Source organism: Podarcis pityusensis (assembly GCF_964106645.2).
Source record: "Podarcis pityusensis genome assembly, chromosome: 9".
Lineage (NCBI taxonomy): Eukaryota > Metazoa > Chordata > Lepidosauria > Squamata > Lacertidae > Podarcis > Podarcis pityusensis.
Window position 1 is genome coordinate 62,226,152 of NC_138034.1, and position 25,814 is coordinate 62,251,965.

At 41.8% G+C, this 25,814-nt stretch overlaps 1 protein-coding gene across 7 annotated transcripts; it reads right to left on the reverse strand.

Moving 5' to 3' along the window:
- Positions 1 to 95: 95 nt before the first annotated feature.
- Positions 96 to 25,612, reverse strand: LOC308485311 (uncharacterized protein). 7 transcript variants are annotated; one of them, XM_081021013.1, is made up of 27 exons: positions 20,352 to 20,453; positions 19,192 to 19,272; positions 19,033 to 19,083; positions 17,720 to 17,785; positions 17,574 to 17,618; positions 17,272 to 17,316; positions 16,169 to 16,213; positions 15,056 to 15,100; positions 14,885 to 14,929; positions 14,723 to 14,776; positions 14,573 to 14,617; positions 12,871 to 12,936; positions 12,314 to 12,370; positions 11,654 to 11,698; positions 11,251 to 11,295; positions 10,976 to 11,020; positions 9,727 to 9,777; positions 7,574 to 7,621; positions 7,056 to 7,094; positions 6,334 to 6,396; positions 5,576 to 5,632; positions 4,843 to 4,882; positions 4,211 to 4,248; positions 3,699 to 3,755; positions 2,308 to 2,352; positions 1,249 to 1,293; positions 96 to 588 (listed from the first exon to the last, which is right to left on the reverse strand). In XM_081021013.1, exons 1-27 carry the CDS (start codon positions 20,436 to 20,438, stop codon positions 517 to 519), a joined length of 1,422 nt encoding a protein of 473 aa, XP_080877139.1. In that variant the 5' UTR covers positions 20,439 to 20,453; the 3' UTR covers positions 96 to 516. The 7 variants fall into 7 exon arrangements, with proteins under 7 accessions (XP_080877139.1, XP_080877135.1, XP_080877134.1 ...); XM_081021009.1 differs by lacking the exons at positions 4,211 to 4,248; positions 4,843 to 4,882; positions 5,576 to 5,632; positions 20,352 to 20,453 and adding an exon at positions 25,530 to 25,612 and having other exon boundaries at positions 19,192 to 19,258; XM_081021008.1 differs by lacking the exons at positions 4,211 to 4,248; positions 4,843 to 4,882; positions 5,576 to 5,632 and having other exon boundaries at positions 14,723 to 14,773; positions 19,192 to 19,258; positions 20,352 to 20,467.
- Between the last annotated feature and the right edge of the window lie 202 nt (positions 25,613 to 25,814).

Here is a 25,814-nt window from a genome sequence, read left to right on the forward strand (position 1 = left end):
GGTTGTTGGCCTGCTGTGTGGTGCTTTTTGTGTTTTTAAACAGATCAACATGCCTGAGTGTGTTTTGGTGTACTTTGGAAAATAGACAACACTGCTCATTTAGACAACATTTATTTCAAGTGTTAAAATCATTAAACGTGAATCACATAGAAGACTCTCTGGGTTTTTCTTTTACTTTTCATGATGAAAATGAGAATGAGCTACACAGAAAGGCTTGAATTGCTTTAGTGGAAATGAGAACTAAAGGCTTCAATTTGTTTATATAACAAAGCCTGTTGTATTTGGATCTTTACTAACTGAAATCGAACTCATTCTTGAAAATAAATGTTGACATGAAAACAAGTTTCCCATCTGCCTAGCTGAGAAAAAGAATATTACTGATTTGTGTCCACATTTTAACGTTAATCTTCCTTGCTTTGAAAGCAGAAATTTCATTGTCGATGCTAGGCAGTTTCAAGGACCTCTGATGATTGTAGTTATTTTAGAGGCACAGGTTTCATATTAGACTTCTACACTTCAAACTTCAGCTTCCTCACTGTCCTGGAAATCCCCGAGGACATGTGCTGATGGTTCACTTTCATCATAGACCTGTCAAAAATGTAATAAAATTACGGTATTGGCCCGAATATAAACCGCACTCCCCGCCCCCCCCAAAAAATTCTGACCGTGAAAAGTTAAAGAATTTATAGAATTCTATTATTCTAAGAAATCCTCAAATAGTGACTTACACATACAATCATGCAATCAATAAAAACTGCTGTGATGGCACACAAGGCAAGAAATGAGCATCTCTCCTAAAACCAAAGGTTGAACTACTAGAATGCATTTACTGCTAATAAATTAAACAGTTAACATGAAGAGCGTGACGACTTAGAAGCCGTGACCCACCAGTTGAAGCCTGATGGGCTAAAATCTACCTGTAGTTGTGATCATTAAGGTGCACCTCTGGAGGAAAGTAAGCTAAGAATATTCTATTGCCTAGAATTTCTAAATTTGCCTTATTTGTTATAGCAGTTATCACTGAGCTACCCAGTGTGTGTGTGTGTATGCTTAAAGCAGTCATTTAAAATCTTAGGATACTTAAATTTGTGCTTCTATAGGTAATAATACTTTATCTCAAAAAACTAAAGCCAGCAGAGGGATAAACTTTAGCCATACTGACTATTGGCATTCTCACAGCCAATGCCAAAGTGATGCTTATAATGAACTAACTGAAGCAGAGTTAGATTTCTATGTTGTAATTTTTACCTGTTGCTCAGCAACGTTATTGTTTTCTTCTGTTAAAAAGGATACCTGTAACAAAACAACAACAACCCAGTATATTACTGTTATATCCGTAGAGTTCTGCCAGATGCAAAACTTTGGTGCTGCCCTTTTTAAAGCAATTCCCTTTCTCTTGTCAGGAAAGAGGGTTAAAGGTGGTTTAGAGTTCCAAGGACACTATAGTTAATGTGAATCGATTTTCGTTGTAATCACAGTTGCAAACTAATTTCAAACCATTAGGGAAGGACTGGAGTTCATTAGTAGAGTATTGGTTTTGCATAGGGGGATGCAGGGGTACGCATACTCCTAAACATTTTGTGAATCTAAGTTTGGCCTCACTGAGGGGCAATATTTTAATATGAGTAGGAAAATGAGAGTACCCCTAAGCATTTTATTTTTAGAAAAAAGCACTGAATATATGCATTTTTAAGCACACTGTATATGCATTTTTATACACCTTAGTTGGCTGGGGTCACAAAATTCAGAGAAGTGTGAATTTCAAAAGATTGCTGTTTTAGGTCATGTATTGTGTTGGAAAGTATGAATTAATGAGGCTTGCCTTTAAATGTGAATGTGATTGGATTTCTCCACAAGCTCTAGTGCCAGATTCAATTCTAGGCATCTCCAGGTAGGGCTGGGAGAAAGAGCTATCCAAAATTTTGGAGAGCCACTACTAGTCATTGTAGACAATAGTGTGCTAGGTTGACCAATGATCTGACACTGTACAAAGCAACTTTCTGGGCTCCAAATTCTCTGTGTGTGCATGTGCTTATGTGTTTCTAAGGGAACCATGGTTAGTGTTAAACCTGGTTAGCATTGGTGCGCCAGCAGTAATCAGCAAAGGCAAGGAAGGGAATTTTTATTTAGAGGGGAAGGAGAGAAAAAGGAGTGCACATGCACAAGGTTAGTTCCCAATTTGTAAACCATGGTCTGCTCTGTTTTGTATCTGCTAAAGACCTTGAGAACTAATCCTGTAAGTTACTCATGAACAAGTTATTCATAGCATCACACACTCACTGTACAATTCTCTATAAGAAAGCTTACTTGTGGTTCAATCTTCTCTATAGCTTCATCCGAAGAAGGAGCACTCTGAAAAAGCAAAATGGATAATGTCAAAAGCTATGTCTATGACAAGGCTGCCTGAAACATAGTGAAAAGGTCAAACAATACATTGGTTAAGTTGGAAAAATCCAAATACAGTCATACCTTGGTTGACTAACACCTGGTGAGTCGAATGTTTTGGCTCCCAAACACCGCAAACCCAGAAGTGACTGTTCCGGTTTGTGAACTATTTTTGGAAGCCGAATATTTGATGGGGCTTCCAGTTGGCTGCACGAAGCCCCTGCAGCCAATCAGAAGCCGCACTTTGGTTTTTGAACATTTTGGAAATCGAATGGACTTCCGGAACGGATTCTGTTTGACTTCCAAGGTACGACTGCATACTGAATGTTACATTTGTGCATGGGTGCCAGCCCTGACATCAAAGCGAGACTCTGTAATAAAAAAAATACATTCTTGTATGTGTGGCATCGTATATTCACTGATAGAAACATAATAAAACCTTTGAACAAAAATGTGTTCATGTCAAGTTGATTGTTTGCAGTAGTTAATTGAAGCAACTTAACCATAGTCCATTCTGTAAAAACTCAGTGTGATAAATTACTAGATAAGATGTTAGATTCCAACTGATATCAGGAGAAGCATCACCATCAGTGGTCAAAGCAGATGGGAACTGTAGTCCAACAACAGCTGGGGGGCAAAAAACTCCCCATCCCTGATCTAGATGGAAGCATTCCTACTGCCATTTTACTTCAAAAAATGGAAGGAGAAGAACTGTTTGGAAAAGTGACCCTGAAGTGTCTCCGGACAGCGCTGGCCCCCGGCCTCTTAAGTGAGATGGGCACACAACCCTAGAGTTGGACACGACTGGCCCGTACGGGCAGGGGTACCTTTACCTTTACCTTTACCTTAAATGATAATACTGAAAGCAGTGTCTCGCCTAAAACCAATCTAAGCATAATGCAAGCTTCTTATAATTAAATACGAAAAGGGAAAGTCCCAACTTTATTAAATGTTGCCGTATTACCTCTTTGTCAACCTCTGTCAAGTCCAAAGCAAATGAGTTCAGAAAATCAAGAGAGTGGATTTTAACAGCACAATTGTCTTGTTAAAAATGATTTGTATGGCTTACTCCCAGGTCAATGGGGTCAGGACTGCAGCCTTTGTAGCTATCACATCAGCAAATAACTCCTATCCATTGCAAAGAAAGGTATTGCCATATTTCCTCATATCGCTGGTCATGTTATTGCTCCCAATATATATATGCTTTGTATCATGTTAGAAGTCATAATTCTACCAATGATGGCCCTGAACCTTGTGGATACTTTTTTGCTATATTTCTCCGGAGAGTTCAACAGCAAAGAAACTTTACATACCTGATAATCTTCTGCTGGAGCTTGCAGTTGTTTGACAGCAGGATGGTTTTCAGCATCCTGGGCATAGAAAAAGAACCAAAACCTGTATTTTTTCCACTACATCAGTGCGGAACTTAATAAAAGCAACAGAGGGTCATGGTTTATCTAACCACAGCTGTGAGAGCACAGGTTCCTGTCCCTGCTCTGCGGGGAACCATTCTTACAACCAGTGCCATTTTTCTAGAAAAAGGGGTGCCGGAATTCACCATGAATGCCTCCCTTGTTATCTTACAAGGGCAATCGTGGCCACCAGAGAACTCTGTGCCAGTGAATTCTGGCTGGAAAAAAACCCTGCTTACAACTCAGTTAGGAACCTTTTTACTTCAAAAAATGTGATAAAGGACATCATTAGAAGAAACATAAATGGCAGTATTTAACAGGGTATCCAACCTAAAACTGATGAAAGCATAATTAAAGCTGCTAATATATAAGGAAAGGGAAAGTTTCAACTTTATTAAATGCTGCCATTTTACCTCTTGGTCATCCTCTCTGGTGTCCGAAGCAGGTGAATTCTGAAAATCAGGAGTGCAGAAGAAAGTCAGTTTCTGCTCGCAAAAGCACAATTTTCTGATTAAAAATGATTTATATGGAAAGGGCCCCTATTTTGATTGATTGCATCACTGCTTAGATGACAAATGTGTCCATACATCTAGTTCAGTGTGTAGTGTAGTAACAAACAGCACAATCCTATAAGACTTCCTGTGAAGTGCCAAAATCTTCATTTGTCATCATGCATGAAGTGGTCCATAAGGCTGATCTATTAGATGTTGTAAATTATTGATAAGGGGGAACCTGTGGCCTTCCAGAAGTTGTTGGATTCCAATTCCCATCAGACCCAACAACAAGGTCGATGGTCAAGGATGATGGAAATTGTAGTCCAACAGCAGCAGGAGGACCACAGATTTCCCATCCTGGCTCTAGATGGAAACATTCCTACAACTATTTTACTGCAAAAAAATATTTATTTAATAAGGTGCTGGAAGAAATGTAAATGAAAATACTGAAAGTAGTGTCCCGCCTAAAGACAATCAAAGCAATAATGGAAGCTACATCTAATTAACTATGAAAGGGGAAAGTTCCAAATTTATTAAATGCTGCCATCATATCTCTTGGTCAACCTCTGTCAAGTCTGAAGCAGGTGAGTTCTGAAAATGAAGAGTGTGGAAAGTCATATTTCTCCTGACAAGTGCACAATTTTCTGATTAGAAAAGATTTATGTGAAAAGGGCCCCCATTTGCACTGATTTTTCTTAGATTTCTGCATCACTGCTTAGATATGGCCCACATCAGCGAGTCATAAGATCACAGCAAGGAAAAGTCTTGCCATAGCTATTGCTTCAAATATTTGTTTGTTTGTTTGTTATCATGTTAGAAGTCATAACTCCACCACTGATGACCCTGAAGACTTTGTGGTTACTTTCTGAAATATGCTCAGAGTCGAGAGTGGATTTCATGCTCTTTATTCAGCTCATAGTGGTGAGGAGGAATGAAAGTCCCCTCAAAGTATCTACTTTATATACATTATTTACACAATGGGCTGCCCGTGATTGGCTAATTCCGGAATTCTCCTGTAGGCCAATCAGGTTGTGGATTCACTTCCATCTGGAGCCGGATAGGGTGGCTCCTGCAGACCAATCATACTGCTGCATTGTTCTAGGACCAATCCAACTGCTGCATTCTGAATCCTATTGTTCTAGGACCAATCAGACTGCTGCATTATGGATCCTATTGTTCTAGGACCAATCGGACTGCTGCATTTTGGATCCTATTCAACTCAGTACATAACACTTTCCTGCTGCATTTCTCCGGATAGTTCACTGGCAAAGAAACTTTACATACCTGAGAAGCTTCTGCAGGAGACTGCAGTTGTTTGAAAACTGGTTGACTTTCAGCATCCTGAGCCAAAGAAAAAAAAGGAACAAAAATCCATATTCAAAATGAAAGTTTTCCATTTGTAATGTTCTCCCCACCACACAAATGGGCAACTTCATAAAAGCAACAGAGAGCTATCCCACTCATAATGTGTTTTATCTTATACTTGTCCTCATGTAAAGTGTGAACTGTCTCATAAGATTGGCGTATTAACTATTCTGGACTCTAGATAAGGAATGGGGAACCTGTGGCTCTCCAGATGTTGTTGGATTTCAACTCCCATCAGGCCCAATGGTGAAGGATGATGGGAATTGTGGTCCAATCACAGCATGAGGGCAACAGGTTCTCATCCCTGCCATAGATGAAAACATTCTGACAACTCATGACCAAACATTTAAAATTCAAAAATGTGATTAAAAAAGACCATCAGAAGAAACGTAAAGGTAAAGGGACCCCTGAATGCAGTGTAACTTAATCCCAGGTTAATGGTGTCAGGATTGGAGCCTTCGTAGTTGTCACATATGGGCCACACCAGCAATTAAATCCTACCTATAGCAAGGAAAAAATCTGGCTATATTTCCTCATATTAATGGTCAAGTTATTGCTCCAATTTTATTATATTTTTTGTTATCATGGTAGGAGTCATAATTCCTGACCTTGAACCTTGTGGATACTTTCCTGCTATATTTCTCTGGAGAATTCAACAGCAAAGATACTTTACATACCTGAAAATCTTCTAATAGAGCTTGCAGTTGTCTGACAGCAGGATGGTTTCCAGCATCCTGAGCCTTAAAAAAGAACCAGAAACTGTATTCAGAATGAAACTTTCCCATTCATAATGTTCTCTCTGCCACATAAGAGTGGAACTTAATAAAAGCAACAGAGGGTCATAATTTATACAACAACATCTGGAAGACGTCAGGTTCCTATTCCTGCTCTGGGGGGAACATGCTTACAACACAGATAGGAACTATTTTACTTCAAAAAATGCAAAGAAAGAAAAACATTAGAAGAAACATACCGTATTTTTCGCTCTATAAGACACACTTTCCCACTCCTTAAAAGTAAGGGGAAATGTGTTTGAGTCTTATGGTGCGAATGCAGGCTGCGCAGCTATCCAAGAAGCCAGAGCAGCAAGAGGGATCGTGAAAGTAGTGATCCCTCTTGCTGTTCTGACTTCACTTCGCTTCTTTCTCTGTGCAGCGCCTCTTCAGTGCTGGAGAGGCGCTGCACAGAGAGGGAGAGAATATTTTTTTTCTTGTTCTCCTCCTCTAAAACTAGGTGCGTCTTATGGTCGGGTGTGCCTTATAGTGCAAAAAATACAGTAAATGGTAATATTGAAAGGGGTATCCGACCTAAAACTGATGAATGCATAATGAAAGCTGCTACTGTAATAATTAAACAAGAAAAGACAAACGTTTGACTTTATTGAATTCTGCCATCTCACCTCCTGGTCATCTTCTCTCACGTCCAAAGCAAATGATTTCTGAAAATCAAGAATGCAGAAAGTCATATATCTCCTGATGAAAGCACAATATTCTCATTGGAACATTATTGATGGGCCCCTCTTTGGACTGATTACTCTTAGTTTTCTGCATCACTGCTTAGGTGGTGAAATTAGGCAGATGATTTCACACTTCTTGTTCCGTATGCAGTGTAGCAACAAACAGCACAATCCTAACCATGTTCACTCAGAAGTAAGTCCTATTGAATTCAATGGGGCTTACTCTCAAGTAAGTGGGGTTAGGGTTGCAGTGTATTAGCTGTCACATATGGCCCACATCAACAATAAAATCGTATCCATAGCAAGGAAAAGTCTAGCCATAATTCCTTGGATTGTTGGTCAAGTGATTGCTCCAAATAATATTTGTTTTGTTAGCAAGTTAGAATTCATAATTCCACCAATAATGACACTTTCCTGCTACATTTCTTTGGGCAGTTTAATGACCATGACGCTTTACATACCAGACCAGCTTTTTCCAGATTCCTGAAAGCAGGTTGATTTTCAGCATCCTGAGCCACAGAAAGAGAACCAAAATCAGTATTCAAAAATGGAACATTTCAGCTGCTAAAGCTCTCTCCACCACACAAGACTGTAACTTCATTACAGAAACAAAGGGCTCTCCCAGTCATAATTTATCTTTTCTGCAAAAGGTTGCCTTTCCCACTGTAGTTCACCAGGGAGGAAGCATTCTATGCCAGTTTACAGCACATGTTTTGAGGTTCTGCATTATACTGCTGAATATAGGAATAAATCTCAGCAGTTCATCAGTTACTTTGGTCAGAAAATAGAGATAGAGTCGAAAGACTAAAATTTGGCTAATTAAAACATAGTTAAATATGCTTTTGATAGAACTGATAAGGAGTTAAGTTGTTTCAAACATTTAGTTTGGGGCGGGATATTATATTCCATGAATTCCATGGTATTAAATATAAAGAGCCCTTCTGAGTCAGATCAAGAGTCTTAGGGCGGATCTACACTCGTCGTTTATAACGTTAAAGGTAAAGGTAAAGGGACCCCTGACCAATAGGTCCAGTCATGGCCGACTCTGGGCTTGCGGCACTCATCTCGCTTTATTGGCTGAGGGAGCTGGCCTACAGCTTCCAGGTCATGTGGCCAGCATGACTAAGCCACTTCTGGCGAACCAGAGCAGCGCACGGAAACACCGTTTAGCTTCCCACTGGAGCGGTACCTATTTATCTACTTGCACTTTGACGTGCTTTCGAACTGCTAGGTCGGCAGGAGCAGGGACCGAGGAACGGGAGCTCACCTTCTGATCGGCAAGTCCTAGGCTCTGTGGTTTAACCCACAGCGCCACCCGCATCCCTTTTATAACATTAAAAGTGTGTTATTAAAATGTGACACCAGAGGGCACTGCAGAGCAGCGAGCCACCGGCGATGGAAAACTGTCATTAAGCGGTACAAAACGTTACATTTAATAACGTTTAACGTTTAGAAGATCAATGTAGATGCAGCCTTAAACTGGCCAGTTGGATGCTTCTAGGAGGCCAACATACAGGGCTCAAAGGCAAGAGCTCACCTTGATTGTTTACCCATTAGCAACTGGCACAATATAGAGCTGCCATTTAGCTGTCATGGCTGACACACCATTGATTTATCCTCTTTTAACAATTTCTAAGCCAGTGGTAGGGAACCTGTGGCCTTAATAATAATAATAATAATTTATTTATACCCTGCCCATCTGGCTGGGTTTCCCCAGCCACTCTGGGCGGCTTCCAACAAAATATTAAAAAGACATTAAAACATCAGTCATTAAAAACTTCCCTAAACAGTCCTTTTAGGTTCCTTACCTTTTCTTCTTCAGCTTTGTCACTTACAGCTGAAGTCAAATGGTCCTGAAAACAAATACCAAATATTAACGTGTAAAAAATACAGTCGTACCTTGGTTCTCAAATGAGTATGTGTATTCCATTTGACATTTGCTGCAGGCATCATGCTTTACAGATAGGAGTTATCCCTGACGTTGGAAGCACGGGGAACCTGTGGCCTTAATAATAATAATAATAATAATAATAATAATAATAATAATTTATTTATACCCTGCCCATCTGGCTGGGTTTCCCCAGCCATTCTGGGCGGCTTCCGACAAAATATTAAAAAGACATTAAAACATCAGTCATTAAAAACTTCCCTAAACAGGGCTGCCTTCAGATGTCTTCTAAAAGTCAGACAGTTGTTTATTTCCTTGACATCTGATGGGAGGGTGTTCCACAGGCCGGGCGCCACTACCGAGGAGGCCCTCTGCCTGTTTTCCTGTAACTTCGCTTCTCACAGTGAGGGAACCGCCAGAAGGCCCTCGGCGCTGGCCTACCAGATATTGTTGCACTTCAACTCCCATCATGTCTGGCTGCTGGCCATTTTGGCTGTGCTGTGTAGGAACTCAGCGCCCAACAGCACGTGGCTGGACACAGGTTTTCCACCCCTGTTCTAAGCCAGCGACCCACCTGATATAGCTCATTTCATATGCTTGTTCTGTGCAGTGCACATAACTTTGTTTTGACCATCCTGAGTCTACCACCTGCATTTCCAGTACTTGTGTGAATGAGAGGCAAAGGGGGAAATGTCTCTGTTTCAGTGGAGGGGAGGTTTCACATACCGGTGTTTTCAGCGCCCGGGTGCTCTTGGAAGTAGGCTTATCTTCAGAATCCTTCAAACACAGAAAAAAAATAAAAATATCAGCAATACTTCAAAATGAAACTGCCATGCCCTAGTATTTCAATATTTCATTCACAACCAGGAACGGATTTAGGTTTGATGAAGCCCTAAGCTACTGAACGCATTGCGGCCCTTTATTTATCCTGCTGTCCTTTGTCAACAACAAATTGTCACTGTTTTTTTGTGTTGAATATATGCTTTATGGTAATTTATGGACCTAATAGGTATCTAAAGCCATTTGCACATAACAAAATATGTATTTTATCAAAGTAATTGTTGAACTGAAATACAATTAAGAAGAGGTATATTAATAGTGAAATTTTTGGGGGTACTCCCCAAGAGAGTGGGCCCCTAAGCTATAGCTTGTTTAGCTTATACGTAAATCCGGCACTGTTCACAACACACTGCTGTGTTTTAGTAAAAAGCCTTTTGGTGGAAACATAAATGATTTGGTGGCTGAAACGCCTGTTTTATTGATAATAGGCCTGTTCAGTTTGCTAATTTCAAAGGCTGAAGTGGTCCATAAGGTAAAGGCAAAGGGACCCTAGACCATTAGGTCCAGTCTTGACCGACTCTGGGGTTGCGGTGCTCATCTCGCTTTATTGGCCAAAGAAGCCGGCGTACAGCTTCTGGCTCATGTGGCCAGCATGACTAAGCAGCTTCTGGCGAACCAGAGCAGCGCACGGAATCACCGTTTACCTTCCCGCCGGAGTGGTACCTATTTATCTACTTGCACTTTGACGTGCTTTCGAACTGCTAGGTTGGCAGGAGCAGGGACCCAGCAATGGGAGCTTACCCCGTCGCGGGGATTCGAACCGCCGACCTTCTGATCGGCAAATCCTAGGCTATGTGGTTTAACCCACAATATAGGTTGCAGTAGTTATCGCTGGCTTGCTTTGGACTAATTATGAAGTGCTGAGAGCTTGGAGCTTGAGAGATTATAGGGAGAGGTAGAGGCAGAAGCACTCAAGACTCATGTATGAAGCACCAAGGAATGATATGGCATTATATCTGATCCACGCCTTTAAAACCCAAAGCTGAACAATTAAATGGGCTCTATCAGAACATTAACAATGTAAGGAGGATCTGTAACTGAGCCCGTGAAACCATTCTGAAATATTGCAGTTATAAACCGCTTAGAGGAGGGATGTCCCAGTTGTCGTGAAATAGAATCCTTTTCATTTTCTTGCCTTATCTTCCTTGGTTTTCCCGCTCCCAACATTAGAAGGTTGGTCCTGAAAACAAATATCAAAAACTAGTACAGTATGTGAAAAATCGTATCACACAATATGATGTTTTCTTTCTCATATTAGTTCAGTGTGTTATAGGTTTGGGGGAGACACTCTGAATGATAGCTGTGGGTCTCTTCCCAACCTGTGACCCTGTAAGTGTTAGTTTAGCATCTAGTAGAAGAAACCTGTTAAAGCAGTTCCTTTGTGAAATAATAACTCTTTTGGTTCCTTACCTTTTCTTCCTTGGGTTTGTCGCCTTCAGCTTTAGAAGAATGCTCCTGAAAATAAAAATCAAACATTAGTTTGTGTGGGGAAAATGCATCTCACAATATGATGTCGTCTTTCAGAGAGACAGAAATATGGCTGATCTGTGCTGGACCTAAAATGGTGGCTTGGGACTTCCCTGCAAACCAACTGGTGAAGGAAGATCTGTTGGGGTGTTCATGCTGTGAGCCCTTCCATCTTGCGCTCAGGTTGTATATATGTGTATATGAAACCATATGCCCTAAGGACACCACAGTCTCCATTGACCTTCGCTCCAAGGGATTGGAACCTTGGCTATGTGCAGGGTCCCATGGAATCTCTTGCTGCTTGGAGACTGGGGTGTGTGCCACAGGGTCCTTTTAGGTTCCTTACCTTTTCTTCTTCAGCTTTGTCACTTACAGCTGAAGTCAAATGGTCCTGAAAACAAATACCAAATATTAACGTGTAAAAAATACAGTCGTACCTTGGTTCTCAAACACCTTGGTTCTCAAACAACTTGGAACCCAAACTCTGCAAACCTGGAAGTAAGTGTTCTGGTTTGCAAACTTTTTTCAGAAGTCAAACGTGCTCCTTTTTGAGTGCCACGCTTCCGATTTGAGTGCCACACTTCCGTTTAGAGTGTTACTCTGAGGTCTGTCTGTTTTTGCTATTTATTTTGCGTTTTTGTGGCTCTTTTTCTTTTGGTGTGTGACTGTGTGGAACCCAGTTCAGCTACTGATTGACTGTGTGACTGCAGTACATTGTTTATTGCTTTCATTTTATGAATCAATGGTCTTGTTAGATAGGAAATTTCATGTGAAATTGCTTTTTTGGGTTGTTCTTTTTTTTTAAAAAAAAGTTTGGAATGGATTAATTCATTTTGCATTACTTCCTATGGGAAAGTGTGCCTTAGTTTTGGAACACTTTGGTTTTGGAACGGACTTCCGGAACGGATTAAGTTTGAGAACCAAGGTACCGCTGTAAATAAATCACATCTCACAATAGGATGTTGTCTTTCCCAGATCTATTCAGCAGAAAGGAAGCTTTGCATACCTTTTCAGTTTTTCCTTTTTCTGCTTTAGCTTCTTTCTCCTGGTGATCATCATCATGCTTAAAGAAAAGAAAAAATATCAACATCAGTATTTCATTTGACACTTACTTCATGCCTCATAACTGTCAGATAGGAACTTCTCTGAAGTGAGAAGTCTTCATATGATCCATGATCATAACTGAATCCTGTTTATTTTATGGTGCAGTTTACCTATGGTGCAGTTTTCCATTAGTGGATTGCATGCGTTTTGCACCAGTGCTTAGTGCCTGAAGTTCTCGATTTTCATGCTGACCTCCAAAATCTTTTTTTCAAAACCACCACAACAACAAACCATTTTTTTTAACCTTGGTGCTATCGCTTGTAGCTAGACAAGGATGCTGTCCTCCCTATATTGGTGTGTGTGTTTATTTTGATTATATATTTTGTGGTTTTATATTTTGATTTTGTTCTGTGAACCACCCTGAGACTTCCGGGTATAGGGCAGTATATAAATTCAATAATAATAATAATAATAATAATGGCAGCGGAGACCAATCAATGGGGACCAAGATTTACATACTTTTTCACTTTTTTCTTTTTCTGCTTCAGCTTCTTTGTCCTGCTCAGCGGACTTAACCTCAGCATCCTTAAATCACAGAAAAAGTACCAACATGAGTATTCCATTTGACACTCGCTGCAGACATCATGCTTTTCAGATAGGCGTTATCCCTGAAGTTGGAAGCCTCAGTATTGCCAATAATCATAGCTGACATCTCTGGGACTTTTGGTGAAGTGGATGCATCATGGACTAACCTACTTAGTGCATAAAGTTCTGTGTGGGAAGATTGACTTCCCAAACCCTGGCAAGACAGAATTCTTATGAGACAGACTCAACACCAGTGTTTAAAGATGGGACTCTGTTAACAGAAGGAGGTCTGGAGGCATTGCAAGTAATTAATTGCATTACATAATTCCTTTTTGGGTGATTTAATGTCATCATGGGAAAGAAAGGCTCCACTGAATATTGTGTTTTATACCACTCCATTCTATCAGGAACTTATCACTGAATTGCAGAACTGCTCTCCAAATCAACAAAGCAGGAATTTTTGCACACCCTGTGTGGCAATAACAGCACTAAGAAATAAGGGAGGTCTTTCTTTAAGTCACTACACAGAGGGCTGTTTTACACAGGCTTGAATATATAGACTCTGCATAGGTTGTGGGGCATGAACAAATTTTTATGTAAGCTGCTACCTGTTATTTGTATGCACAACCCATCTCCTGGGCCCTAAGGAAGTTAGACTATCCTCCACCAGGGCCAGGTCCTTTTCAGTGATGGATCCGACCTGGTGGAATGTTCTGTCCCATGAGACTAGGGCCCTTCAGGATTTAACCTCCTTCCGTTGGGCCTGTAAGGCAGAGCTATTCTGCCTGGTGATTAATCTGAATTCAGCCTGATCTTTTATTTCCCTTCTCTTCCCTCCCTCTCCCCTTTTATGAAGATTACCCGCTCTGAGACCCCACAGCTAATTCTCCCCTGGCCTCCTCGCTGGCCCAAGTAGGACCAATTCAGCCAGCTAGCCCTGGTGATTATCTAATGCTTATTAGATGGATTTCCCCTAAATTGATTTCTGAACTTTGAATTTTATTGTTATTCATGTTTTTATACTGTAATTTATGCTGCTTTTATAATTAAGTGATTTAAATTTGTTGTTAGCCGCCCTGAGCCCGTTTTTTGAACCGGGAAGGGTGGGGTATAAATAAATTTTATTATTATTATTATTATTATTATTATTATTATTATTATTTGTAACATTTTTCACTTGAACTAGGCACATCTCAGCCCTAGTGCCACACCAGCACCCCGTGTCATGGGGAACTCTGTGAACTGGTACTGGGAGTTCCTTAAGGGATGATTGAGCAATAAATCAATGGATGCCCGATCTTGAGGGCATGTGTTTTTTAAGAGCAATTTGCCAGAGAAGTAGGATAGAACTGAATGACTCTTCCTGTCATGTCAAAGATAAAATGCTCCTATATTTGCAGTAGAAACTAAAGCTGTTAACACATTAGTTACATATTAGGAATTCCCTGCTTTGGTTCCTGCTTCTGCCCTAGATTCCCCATGACGGTGACCTTAGGCAAACTGCTGTCTCTGAACTTCAGGCCCTCCTCACACCTGCGCAACAGGGGATCCAAAGACAGGGATGCATAACTGAGCCAGCTAAAGCCTTTTTAAAAAAATTACAGTTACAAACTAGTTAGCGCAAAGTCCTTTTTACCTTTTGTGTATCAATCTTTTCACTTTCATCTGAAGAAACATCGTCCTGCAAACAAATATCAAATGCTAGTGCATGGAAAACCATTTCCCTCCCTTTCTATATGATGTTGTCTTTCCCTTCTCAGTTCAGCGGGGAGGAGGTTTTACATACCACTTCCGTCGCTTGAGTGTCTGTGTCCTGGTTATCGTTATGAATCTCGGCCTGCTTAAAACACAGAGAAAGGGACCAAGGCGACTTTTGCACTTGCGAACTTCTTTTTAACTTTTTTCTTCACAAATGTTGTGAAATAGTAAACTCTTTTTGGTTTCTTACCTTTTCTTTCTTGGCTTTGTCGCTTTCAGATTCAGAAGAATGGTCCTGAAAATAAATACCAAACACAAGTAGCGTGGGGGGAGGGGGATTGTGTCTCAAATTATGATGTCATCTTTCCCATAACTGTTCAGTGTGTCTGGAAACTGGGGTGTGCGCAACAGCATTTCCTACCTTTTCTTCCTTGGTTTTATCGCTATCTGCTGGAGAAGAATGGTCCTGAAAACAAATATCAAATATAAATGTGATATATAGACACACACACACACACACACACACACACACACACACTGACATTGTCTTTCCCATAATTACTCAATGTGTTTGGGGATGGGGGGGTGTCAGTCTGGATTCTACCTGTGGGTGCCCTCCAAACCTGTGGTCCTGTGTTTGTGAGGTTTAGAATCCAGTAGAATAAACCTACTAGAATTTTGAATTATGGTGCTGGAGGAGACTTTTGAGAGTCCCATGGACTGCAAGAAGATCAAACCTCTCCATTCTTAAGGAAATCAGCCCTGAGTGCTCACTGGAAGGACAGATCCTGAAGCTGAGACTCCAATACTTTGGCCACCTCATGAGAAGAGAAGACTCCCTGGAAATGACCCTGATGCTGGGAAAGATGGAGGGCACAAGGAGAAGGGAACGGCAGAGGACGAGATGGTTGTATAGTGTTCTCGAAGCTATCAGCATGAGTTTGACCAAACTGCGGGAGGCAGTGGAAGACAGAAGTGCCTGGTGTGCTCTGGTCCATGGGGTCACAAAGAGTCGGACACGACTAAACGACTAAACAACAACACAGAATAAACCTGTTAAAGCAGTACTGGCTTTGGCTGGCCAGTTAAGTGCCCTCATCAGCATCCAAAAGAGTGAGCTCTGTTGCCATAGAGACAAATGGATGGACGTTTTCACACTTCAACTGCCTGGAAGCCACACAATTTTAGGATAGAGAACAATATACTGGTGGGGGGAGTCCTATGTGTGAGAGTTTTGTTTGATGCTGGAAGCTGGAGAGACAGAGACATGTCTGCTCTGTGCTGGACCTAAAATGGTGACTTGGGACTTTTCTGTAAACATAATAGGGAAAGAAGAGCTGTTGGGGTGTTAGTGCTGTGAGCCCCTCCATCTTACACTCAGGTTGTATATATGTGTATATGAAACCATATGCCCTAAGGACACCTCAGTCTCCATTGACCTTCACTCCAAGGAAACTGAATATTGAGTACGCGCAGGCTTCCTTGGAATCGCTTGCTGCTTGGAGACTGGGGTGTGTGCAACAGGATTTCCTACCTTTTCTTCCTTAGGTTTATCGCTTTCTGCTGGAGATGAATCGTCCTGAAAACAAATACCAAATATTAATATCACACACACACACACAGAGAGAGAGAGAGAAAGAGAGAGAGAGAGAGAGAGAGAGACTGACATTGTATTTCCAATAACTGCTCAATGTGTTTGGGGATGGGGTTGTGTGTCAGTCTGGATTATACTTGTAGGTCCCTTCTAAAACCGTGATCCTATGTTTGTGAGGTTTAGAATCTAGTAGAAGAAAACCTGTTAAACCAGTTCCTTTGTTAAGGTATTGGCTTTGGCTGGCCAATTAAGTGCCCTCATCAGCATCTAAAAAAGTGAGCTCTGTTGCCATAGAGACAAATGTGTGGATATTTTCACACTTCACCTGACTGGATGCCGCACCATCTTAGGATGGAGAGCAGTACACCGGCAGGGGGTAGGGGTGGCACTGTGTGAGAGAGTTTTTGCTGCTGCTGGAAGCTGAAGAGACAGAGACATGTCTGCTCTGTGTTGCACCTGGGAAACACTGGCCTGTGAGCGCTCCAATTGGAGAACAGCCTTTACCAAAGGTGTCCTGAGTTCTGAAGATGCTGGAACTCAGGATGAAAGGGAGAAACGTGCTAATAGGAAGGCATGCATGGCAAACCCTTACCATGATCAACTCCCACCCAGAAACCTATGTCCCCACTGAGAAGGACATGTGGGTGCAGAATTGGCCTCCACAGTCACTTACGGACTCACCTTTAAAACTGTGTTTATGGAAGACAGTCTTACTCGGCTACAAGTGATTGCAGAAGAAGAAGAAGAAGAAGAAGAAGAAGAAGAAGAAGAAGAAGAAGAAGAAGTGGTGCTTTACCTAAAATGGTGACTTGGGACTTTTCTTAAAACATAATGGGGAAAGAAGAGCTGTTGGGGTGTTAATGCTGTGAACCCCTGAATCTTACGCTCAGGTTGTATATATGTGTATATGAAACCATATGCCCTAAGGACACTACAGTCTCCATTGACCTTCACTCCAAGGGATCGGAACCTTGGGTACGCGCAGGGTCCCATGGAATCTCTTGCTGCTTGGAGACTTGGGTGTGTGCAACAGGATTTCCTACCTTTTCTTCCTTAGGTTTATCGCTTTCTGCTGGAGATGAATGGTCCTGAAAACAAATATCAAGTATTAATGTGACACACACACACACACACACACACACACACTGACATTGTCTTTGCCATAACTACTCAATGTTTTTGGGGATGGGGTGCATGTGTCAGTCTGTATTATACCTGTGGATCCCTTCCAAAACTGTGATCCTGTGCTTGTGAGGTTTAGAATCTAGTAGAGCAAAACCTGTTAAAGCAGTTCCTTTGTTAAGGAGACCGGAATGTGTGCAACAGGGTCCTTTTAGGTTTTTACCTTTCCTTCCTTAGTTTTATCGCTTCCTTCTAGAAACCAATGTTCCTGAAATCAAATACCAAATATTAATGTGCAAATAAAAATAAATCTCACAATATGACGTTGTCTTTCCCATATTTGTTCAGCACGAAGGAAGCTTTACATACCTGTTCAGTTTTTTCTTTGGCTGCTTCAGCTTCTTTTCCCTGGTGATCAGAATTAACCTCAGTGCTCTTAAAACACAGAAAAGGTACTAATATGAGTATTCCATTTGACACTTACTATATGCCTCATGACTGTCAGATAGTTTTTAAACTCAAGGTGAGTAATCTTCATGTTATCAGTGATCATAATTGAAACCCGTGGATTGTTTGGTGAAGTTTACATACACAGTTTTCCATCAGTGGATGGGACATGTTTTGCACCAGCCTCCTAAGTGCCTGAAGTTCTGGCTTTTTAAGGAGAAGACTGACCTCCAAAATCCTTCCAAAATAGAATCCTTATGTGATAAAATCAATACCAGTAATAAAAAAAATGAGTGGGTATGGGATATTCTTAATTACAGAGTTCCTTTTGAATAGATTAATGTCCTCACAGCAACGGCAGTTTCCACTGAGCTGGCTGCATTACTTTGTTCTACCAGTAACGTTTCCTTGGGTTGTGGAACTGCTCACAAAATCAACAGAACAGGAACTGCCACTCACACAACGTGGAAATTGTGTCTACCAAGAAATAAGAAACACCTTTCCTTAAGCTGCAACACGGCTGCTTTACACAGTCTCCACACACAGAAGAAAGGGGCAAAGCTAAATTTTACATAGGGTGCTGTGTGTTATTTGCCTGTGTGTGCAGTTCATCTGACACACAACAGGGATGGATCTAAAGGGCAGGTACTAGCATGTGTCGAGCATTCTGCACATGTGGTGGGCACGTGTGAGCCCGAGCGCCGCTCCTGTGTCCCTCACTGTATGGGCTCTACGTGCCACTGAGTTCTTATGGACTGATTCTGTAGATCAGTGGATTATCAAAGATGGAGGCCGTAATGAAAGGTTTGCCAAGAAGTAGCATAGGGATGTGATTCTTTCTGGTGTGCCAGAGGCTCCTTTAGAAGCAGTAAAAACTACAGTGTGCTGGTGCAGCATAGTGTCTAAGAGATCGAGCTATGAATCAGGAAGTCCCTGATTTGAACAACATCTCCATCAACACCTCTCTATGCTGCCTTAGGCTGTTGTCTGTGAGCATCAGTTCCCCCCACATCTAATAACACTGATTTTCTTCATATGGTTGTTATACAGATTACAACTACGACGTGTATGTGAAGCACTTTGAACTCCTGAAAATGCTATTCAGATGTTAATATTGTTATTAATGCTTTGCCTTAGTGTTGTTAAACTGGATCTACTGGATTAGGGTGATCATACAGACACCTGGCCTGTGCTTCATTTTCCACAGGAGGCAAATGAGGGGATACATTACATACCTTCTTTATTTCCCAGTCCTTCTCAACATGGCCATCTTTTTCATGGTGAATCTTGGAAGGAGAGAAAGTAGAAAAAAGAGATGATGGGGCTGGATCTCCTGCTGTCAAGCCATTAAGTTTACAATTCTTGGCTTTTTGCTTTTTTGCAAATGTACTTACTGGCAAAGCCAAGGCAATGCTGAAAAGGCACCAGCAGATCACAGCAGTCTTCATTGTGAAAGGTCCCCTGAAGAAGATGTTCTAATGGTCAGTTGATAGGTTACATGTATAAAAGAAGAAAAGCTGAAGAGCTGATTGCAAACTTGCTAGAACTTTTCTAAGTGGCAACACGATCACGCTCTTTCACTTTGTGGTCTACATTCCCACTGCACACTGCTCATTAGTGCCGAACCATCATCAACGCAAGGGAACAGTGGATAGACTGAAGCAAAGAGGCGCAAGGTGGCTTCCTGAGATTGGTACCTTGAAAGCAGGTGAGGGTGACAGCATTGCCCACTATGGCATTTACATTTGTTCCTTTATTGCCCCTGGTAAATCGGTTTTGCTGCAGGTGATGTGTGGGTAAGTAGTACTTCAACAACGTACAAAACTCGATTAATCTGAAATAATAGCAGGACAAAAGAAATGCTTGTGTGTGTGTAGACTAAGGATGTCAGAGAAATTCAATTCAGTTTGCTTTTAAAGGAAAACTTATGTCATTTGCATTTCCCAAAACAATACATGAACTGAAACTCACCCATCCTGAGAAAAACCACATTTTTTCCTGAATTTTGTAATGCAGTTCTTCAAACGAGTAATGTGTACAAAAATGCATATACTCTGGTAAAGTGTGCATATAGAAACGCAGATATTGGTGGAAATGGCCTCCAAAAACGCATTGCATTAGAGAAAATTGCTGTACAAAAATGTATGCAAAATGGCATACAAATATGTATATAGTGGTACCTCGGGTTACAAACACCTCAGGTTACAAACACTTCGGGTTACAGACTCCACTAACCCGCAAGTAGTACCTCAGGTTAAGAACTTTACCTCAGGATGAGAACAGAAATTGCACGGCGGCAGCAGCGGGAGGCCCCATTAGCTATAGTGGTACCTCAGGTTAAGAACAGTTTCAGGTTAAGAACGGACCTCCGGAACGAATTAAGTTCATAACCAGAGGTAACACTGTGTTAGAAGGAATCCACTCTAAAATGCTGATGAATTCTCATGAGGACTTTTGAAAACATATATCTATAAACGGATGTGGAAAATGAGAAATTCAGAGAAGCCAAAACTGACAGATTCGTCTAAGAGCAGTCATTCCAAAATTTACTTACATCTGAGAGTGGAGCTTGGAGCAATCTTGGCTTACTCAGTCTCTTCCTTTCCTCTTCTGCTGCTGGATGCCTACAGCCCCCTGGCATTTAAACCCTTCCCAAGAAATCAACCCACCAGTTGTCACCCATGAGGTCGAAAGGGGGAGGCCATTAGCTTTCTTATCACCATATCCCCCCCCCATTCAATGACTTTCAGAACAGACAAAAGCTACTGGTTGAAGGTGTTCCTTATCATGATCAAGCATTTGTGTTCAGTGCTTGTTTTTTCGTCTCAGGTGGGAGGATTTAAGGGGCACAGAGTATTTCATCCAGCCCGTGTAGGAGATTGTGAGGGGCATGTTGTCTTTTGCAAACTGTGTGGAAGAGGAAAACCAGTTCTCTCTTCAGAGATCAACTGATAATTGCTCTTAGATTTCTCATGGATGAAGATATGTTTGGTGTGCTTCTTTCTGTGTGCATGAGTGGTTCATTAAAAGGACAAGGTAATCATTCATTGGCATTTGGCTTCGGTGCAGAAAAGGGAGGACGGATTTTGGATCCCATATGGAGGATGAAGTAAGAGGGCTGTACAGTGTAGTGCAATGTATCCACAGTGTACTGATTACATTTTTTTAAAAAAAATCCCGCACTTTTTCAGGGCATCTCATGGTGGCATACAATAGTCTTTTCTTTCCTCATTGTTTAACCTTCACAATAACCCTGTAAGGTAGGAGGGACTGAGAGATGGCAATAGACTTAAGGTCCGCTTGTAAGCATCATGGCTGAAAGATTCAATTGATCCTGTTGTCTCTGTAGCTCTCATATAACACTGTACAGTGGCTCATCTAATATATATTTTGAAAAGTGGTTTGTCTGTCTGCCCATCTGCTGTCCATAAGTTTAGCCACCTCTTGTCAAACTCAGCACGGGGGTTCCTGAGTTGGGGTGTGTGGTCGTTTTAAACATTTGGGCATCCACCACCATTTTAAATCAAGATGGCAGACTGAAATGTGCCTTTGGCCTGACTTCGCCTATTTTTTTGGCCATAGGTGAGGCTGCCTCTTGAGATATTACACTATCCATGTAAAAAGTCACAAAGTGCTTTTGGTTTCTACAAATTCCCGGGCAGTGCCAGGCACTCCCTGCTAATATAATATAAAGGTAAAGGGATCCCTGACCATTAGGTCCAGTCGTGACCAACTCTGGGGTTGCGGCGCTCATCTCGCTTTACTGGCCGAGGGAGCCGGCGTACAGCTTCTGGCTCATGTGGCCAGCATGACTAAGCCACTTCTGGTGAACCAGAGCAGCGCACAGAAATGCCGTTTACCTTTCCGCCAGAGCGGTACCTATTTATCTACTTACACTTTGACGTGCTTTCAAACTGCTAGGTTGGCAGGAGCTGGGACAGAGCAACAGGAGCTCACCCCATTATGGGGATTCGAACCACCGACCTTCCGATTGGCAAGTCCTAGGCTCTGTGGTTTAGACCACAGCACCACCCATGTCCCTCTATTATACCTAGGTAAAGGTAAAAGGTAAAGAACCCCCGGATGATTAAGTCCAGTCAAAGGTATACAAATAAAATGATGATGAGATTATGATGATGACGATGACTATGGGGTTCGAACCGCCAACCTTCTGATTGGCAAGTCCTAGGCTCTGTGGTTTAACCCACAGCGCCAACTTCGTCCCATAATATATATAATATATATAATATAGATCGAGGCATAATGACAGAGTTCCATATTAGGTGAGATGCTGAAGGCAAAAAAAGTGTCTTTCATTTTAATGTTTGGAAGGCCATTTAGCTCAGGGCAAGGGTCCATAGCTCCTTGGTAGAGCATCTGCTTTTCATGCTGCAGAAAGTCCTAGGTCCAATCCCCATCATCTCGAGGTAGGGCTGGACCTGGGACAGACCCCATCTGAAATCCTGGAGATTCTCTGCCAGTCAGAATAGACAGCACTGAACTGCACTGACCAATGTTCCTATAGTGCAGGGTTTTTAAAAAAATAAAGACATAGCATCAGTTTGGGTAGTGTGTGTAATGATTATTAGGCCTATAGGAGGTGAGAGGTTGAATTTAAACAATTCCTCCACTGCTGTAGCCCTGAAAAGCAATCTTCTGAAGTTGTCCACTGAGCCACAGTCCCTTCTCATTTCCCCATCTGATGCAGGTGAAAAACTGATCAGAAGAACATCTGGGTTTATGCACTTTAATTTTTAACTCAGTGGCAGGGAGGGGGAAGTAAAGGAATCTTTAAAAAGCTCTCACATCTATATTAAGTCTCTCCCTCCCATGTATCTAAATATAGAGACTGATTTGCCAAACTCGTTCCCCCATCGGCTTAGCTCTCAGATGAGCTTAAGAAGTACAGATTGTACTTGCAAAACGGGCCAGGGAGCATTTTACCACAAAACTGACAAAGCAACACATACCATATATAGAATCATAGAATCATAGAGTTGGAAGAGACCACAAGGGCCATCGAGTCCAACCCCCTGCCATCGAGTCCAACCCCCTGCCTAGACTATATATAGAGATAGTCTAGTTGTGAATATTTTTGGATACAGTACTTTTGGTATGGATTGAAGAGAAAGCAGCAGAGAGGGCGTTTAAAGGCTGCTCCCTGCTTTACACGATTTCAAGCCCAGTACATAACCCCTGTGTAAGTGGGGAGTCACCTGTATACAAGTTTGAAGTCAACAGCGCAGAATATCACTTCCAAGCCCATTGCTGGCTTTCCCCACTAGGTGGGGCTTGCTGCATTCCCAGGTTTGACATTAGTTCAATTAGCTGGAGTATTTGAGCAATTTTTGTTTTGTAATTTCACGGGCTACAGGGCTGGCACAAGGTTGCTGAATAGCAGAGGTATTTTGAGAGGGAGAAGGTGGGTTTCATTTAGTTTGGTGGGTAACAACTGCTGTGGAGCTGCAATCAGTACCACATTGTTCCCTGTACAATAGCCGAAGAGGAATGGTGCTGCAAAGTGATTTTTCCCCATTACACGGGACACAAGGCTGGCTGACAATGGCAGTGCTGCGCTCATTCCAAGCCACCTCAAGTCAGCTGTGTGAGAGAAGAGCCATGTACAAATATATAAAAGGATGTCACATAGAGGAGGGAGAAAGGTTGTTTTCTGCTGCTCCAGAGAAGCGGACACGGAGCAATGGATCCAAACTACAAGAAAGAAGATTCCACCTAAACATTAGGAAGAACTTCCTGACAGTAAGAGCTGTTCGACAGTGGAATTTGCTGCCAAGGAGTGTGGTGGAGTCCCTTTCTTTGGAGGTCTTTAAGCAGAGGCTTGACAACCATATGTCAGGAGTGCTCTGATGGTGTTTCCTGCTTGGCAGGGGGTTGGACTCGATGGCCCTTGTGGTCTCTTCCAACTCTATGGTTCTATGATTCTATGATTCTAAGAGCTGTCCTGTCCTCTTGGGCTTGGATGTTGCTCCTGGATCTGCTCTGAGATCTATTCTGGAGGCGGGTGGAACGTTTCAAGTGGGGACCACTTTTTATTCGAAGAAGAAGAGTTTGGATTTGATAACCCACTTTATCACTACCCGAAGGAGTCTCAAAGCGGCTAACATTCTCCTTTCCCTTCCTCCCCCACAACAAACACTTTCTGAGGTGAGTGGGGCTGAGAGACTTCAAAGAAGTGTGACTAGCCCAAGGTCACCCAGCAGCTGCATGTGGAGGAGCGGAGATGCGAACCCAGTTCACCAGATTACGAGTCCACCGCTCTTAACCACTACACCACACTGGCAAGACACTCAGAATGACCACTGACATTGGTGAGGAGTTGCTGCTCTTAACTTGGCTGTTAGAACTGTGACTTAAGAACTTGCAACTGAGGTTGCTTTGTCCTCCTCCCTCCCATTCCTTTTTCCTTGTGCCTTTTTAGAACGTAAGCCTGAGGGCCGTCTTAATACTGATCTTTGTAAGCTGCTCTGAAAGCCTTTTTTGGATAAAGGGTGGGGTATCGATGCAATGGTGATAATGGTTAAGTCCACTCTCTCTCTCTCTCTCTCTCTTTTTTAAATGATATTTATTGAAAAAAAATTTAGAATTACAAAAAAGAACAAAGTAGAAAAAGAGAAAGAAAAAACAAAGAAAAAACAAACCACATCAAACAATCAAAAGACAAAAATGTACCACAAACATTTAAAAACAAATCCAATATTCTCAAATCCTTAACTGTCATTACCTTCTTTCTTTGACTTCCTCCTCCTCCCTTTTTTTGTATCCTAGTTGTTAATTGTCGCAGCAAATCCTTTCCATATTTCATAATATTCTGTCATTACATTACCTTAATCTATTTTAATCTTATCTTACTATAAAAAACCTTAAAGCTTAAAACTTAAATCTTATTTTTACCAATTTCTCATAACCATAATATTCTTACATAATTCTTTAAACATTTTTGCTAAAGCCAGATAATTTCGTTCCAACATTTTTCTAACATTCATCAATTTTATAAAAACAACCTGTAATAAATGTAGGGGTTACTTGTGCGCAAGTTGGTGCCACTCCTGGCTAGTTTGCCTTGTTAAACCTTTTCTGTCTGGACAGCCCTACACTTTGTGGCTGCTCAGTCGCTAGCAGAATCCGTCAGTGGGCATTTCTTAAACCTTTTCCAGCATAAAAGTTGTTTGACTCCAAGTCTCCTCCTACTCTCCCTGCGCAGAAGTCTTCTGTGCAGGGAGGGCGAGGGTAGCGGAGGACCCGTGCTCTCCTCGCTGATCTCCGGCGAGGAGTCCTGGAGCCCCCTCGCCGATTCCCCCATCTGCCCCCCTTTATCCCTGGTGTTACGCTGATTTCCTTCCCCAGCTGGTGAGCCGCCTCTCCCCCTGCTGGTCCCTTCTCCAGCATCGCTTGAGAGCCTCGCCTCCGCCTCTGGCTCCGATGTCAGTTTCCTGACACAACCCTAATAATAAAAATAAAAAAAACAATCCAATCTTCATCCAGCGTCTCTTCCTCCTGGTCCCGGGTTTTGTCAGTCCTTTTTATCCCATCAATCTAGCGCATTAACCTGGTAATCTTATATCCGAGGCCCTTAAGTCCCTTCCATGTCCCTTCCACGGCTCTTCTTCATATTTATAGCTGTATTTTCCTTTGTCTCCTGCTCCTTTCACTCATGGGAACTCCAGCTTAACAATATTTTTGACCCTTCTCGACAAATCAGCCCCTTACTTACCTGGCAGGGGAGACACCTTGATCATGAAGTCCACACTCTCAAAAGTTAAAAGAATTCACCTTCCACTTGAAAGTTGGAAAAATTTTCCCTCTTTCGCAACTACATGAATGTCCCGGTGAAAGTATGTGTGTGAACTTCAGCCAAACACTACTTTAAACCAATGATTTATCCGTAACAAATTTCCTCATACCCAAATGAGTTGGTCAACAGAGTTATAGAAGCTTCATGTGTTTATGTGCATTCTAGACTCCATGCTTAGTTTATATCAGAAGTATATAAATTGAA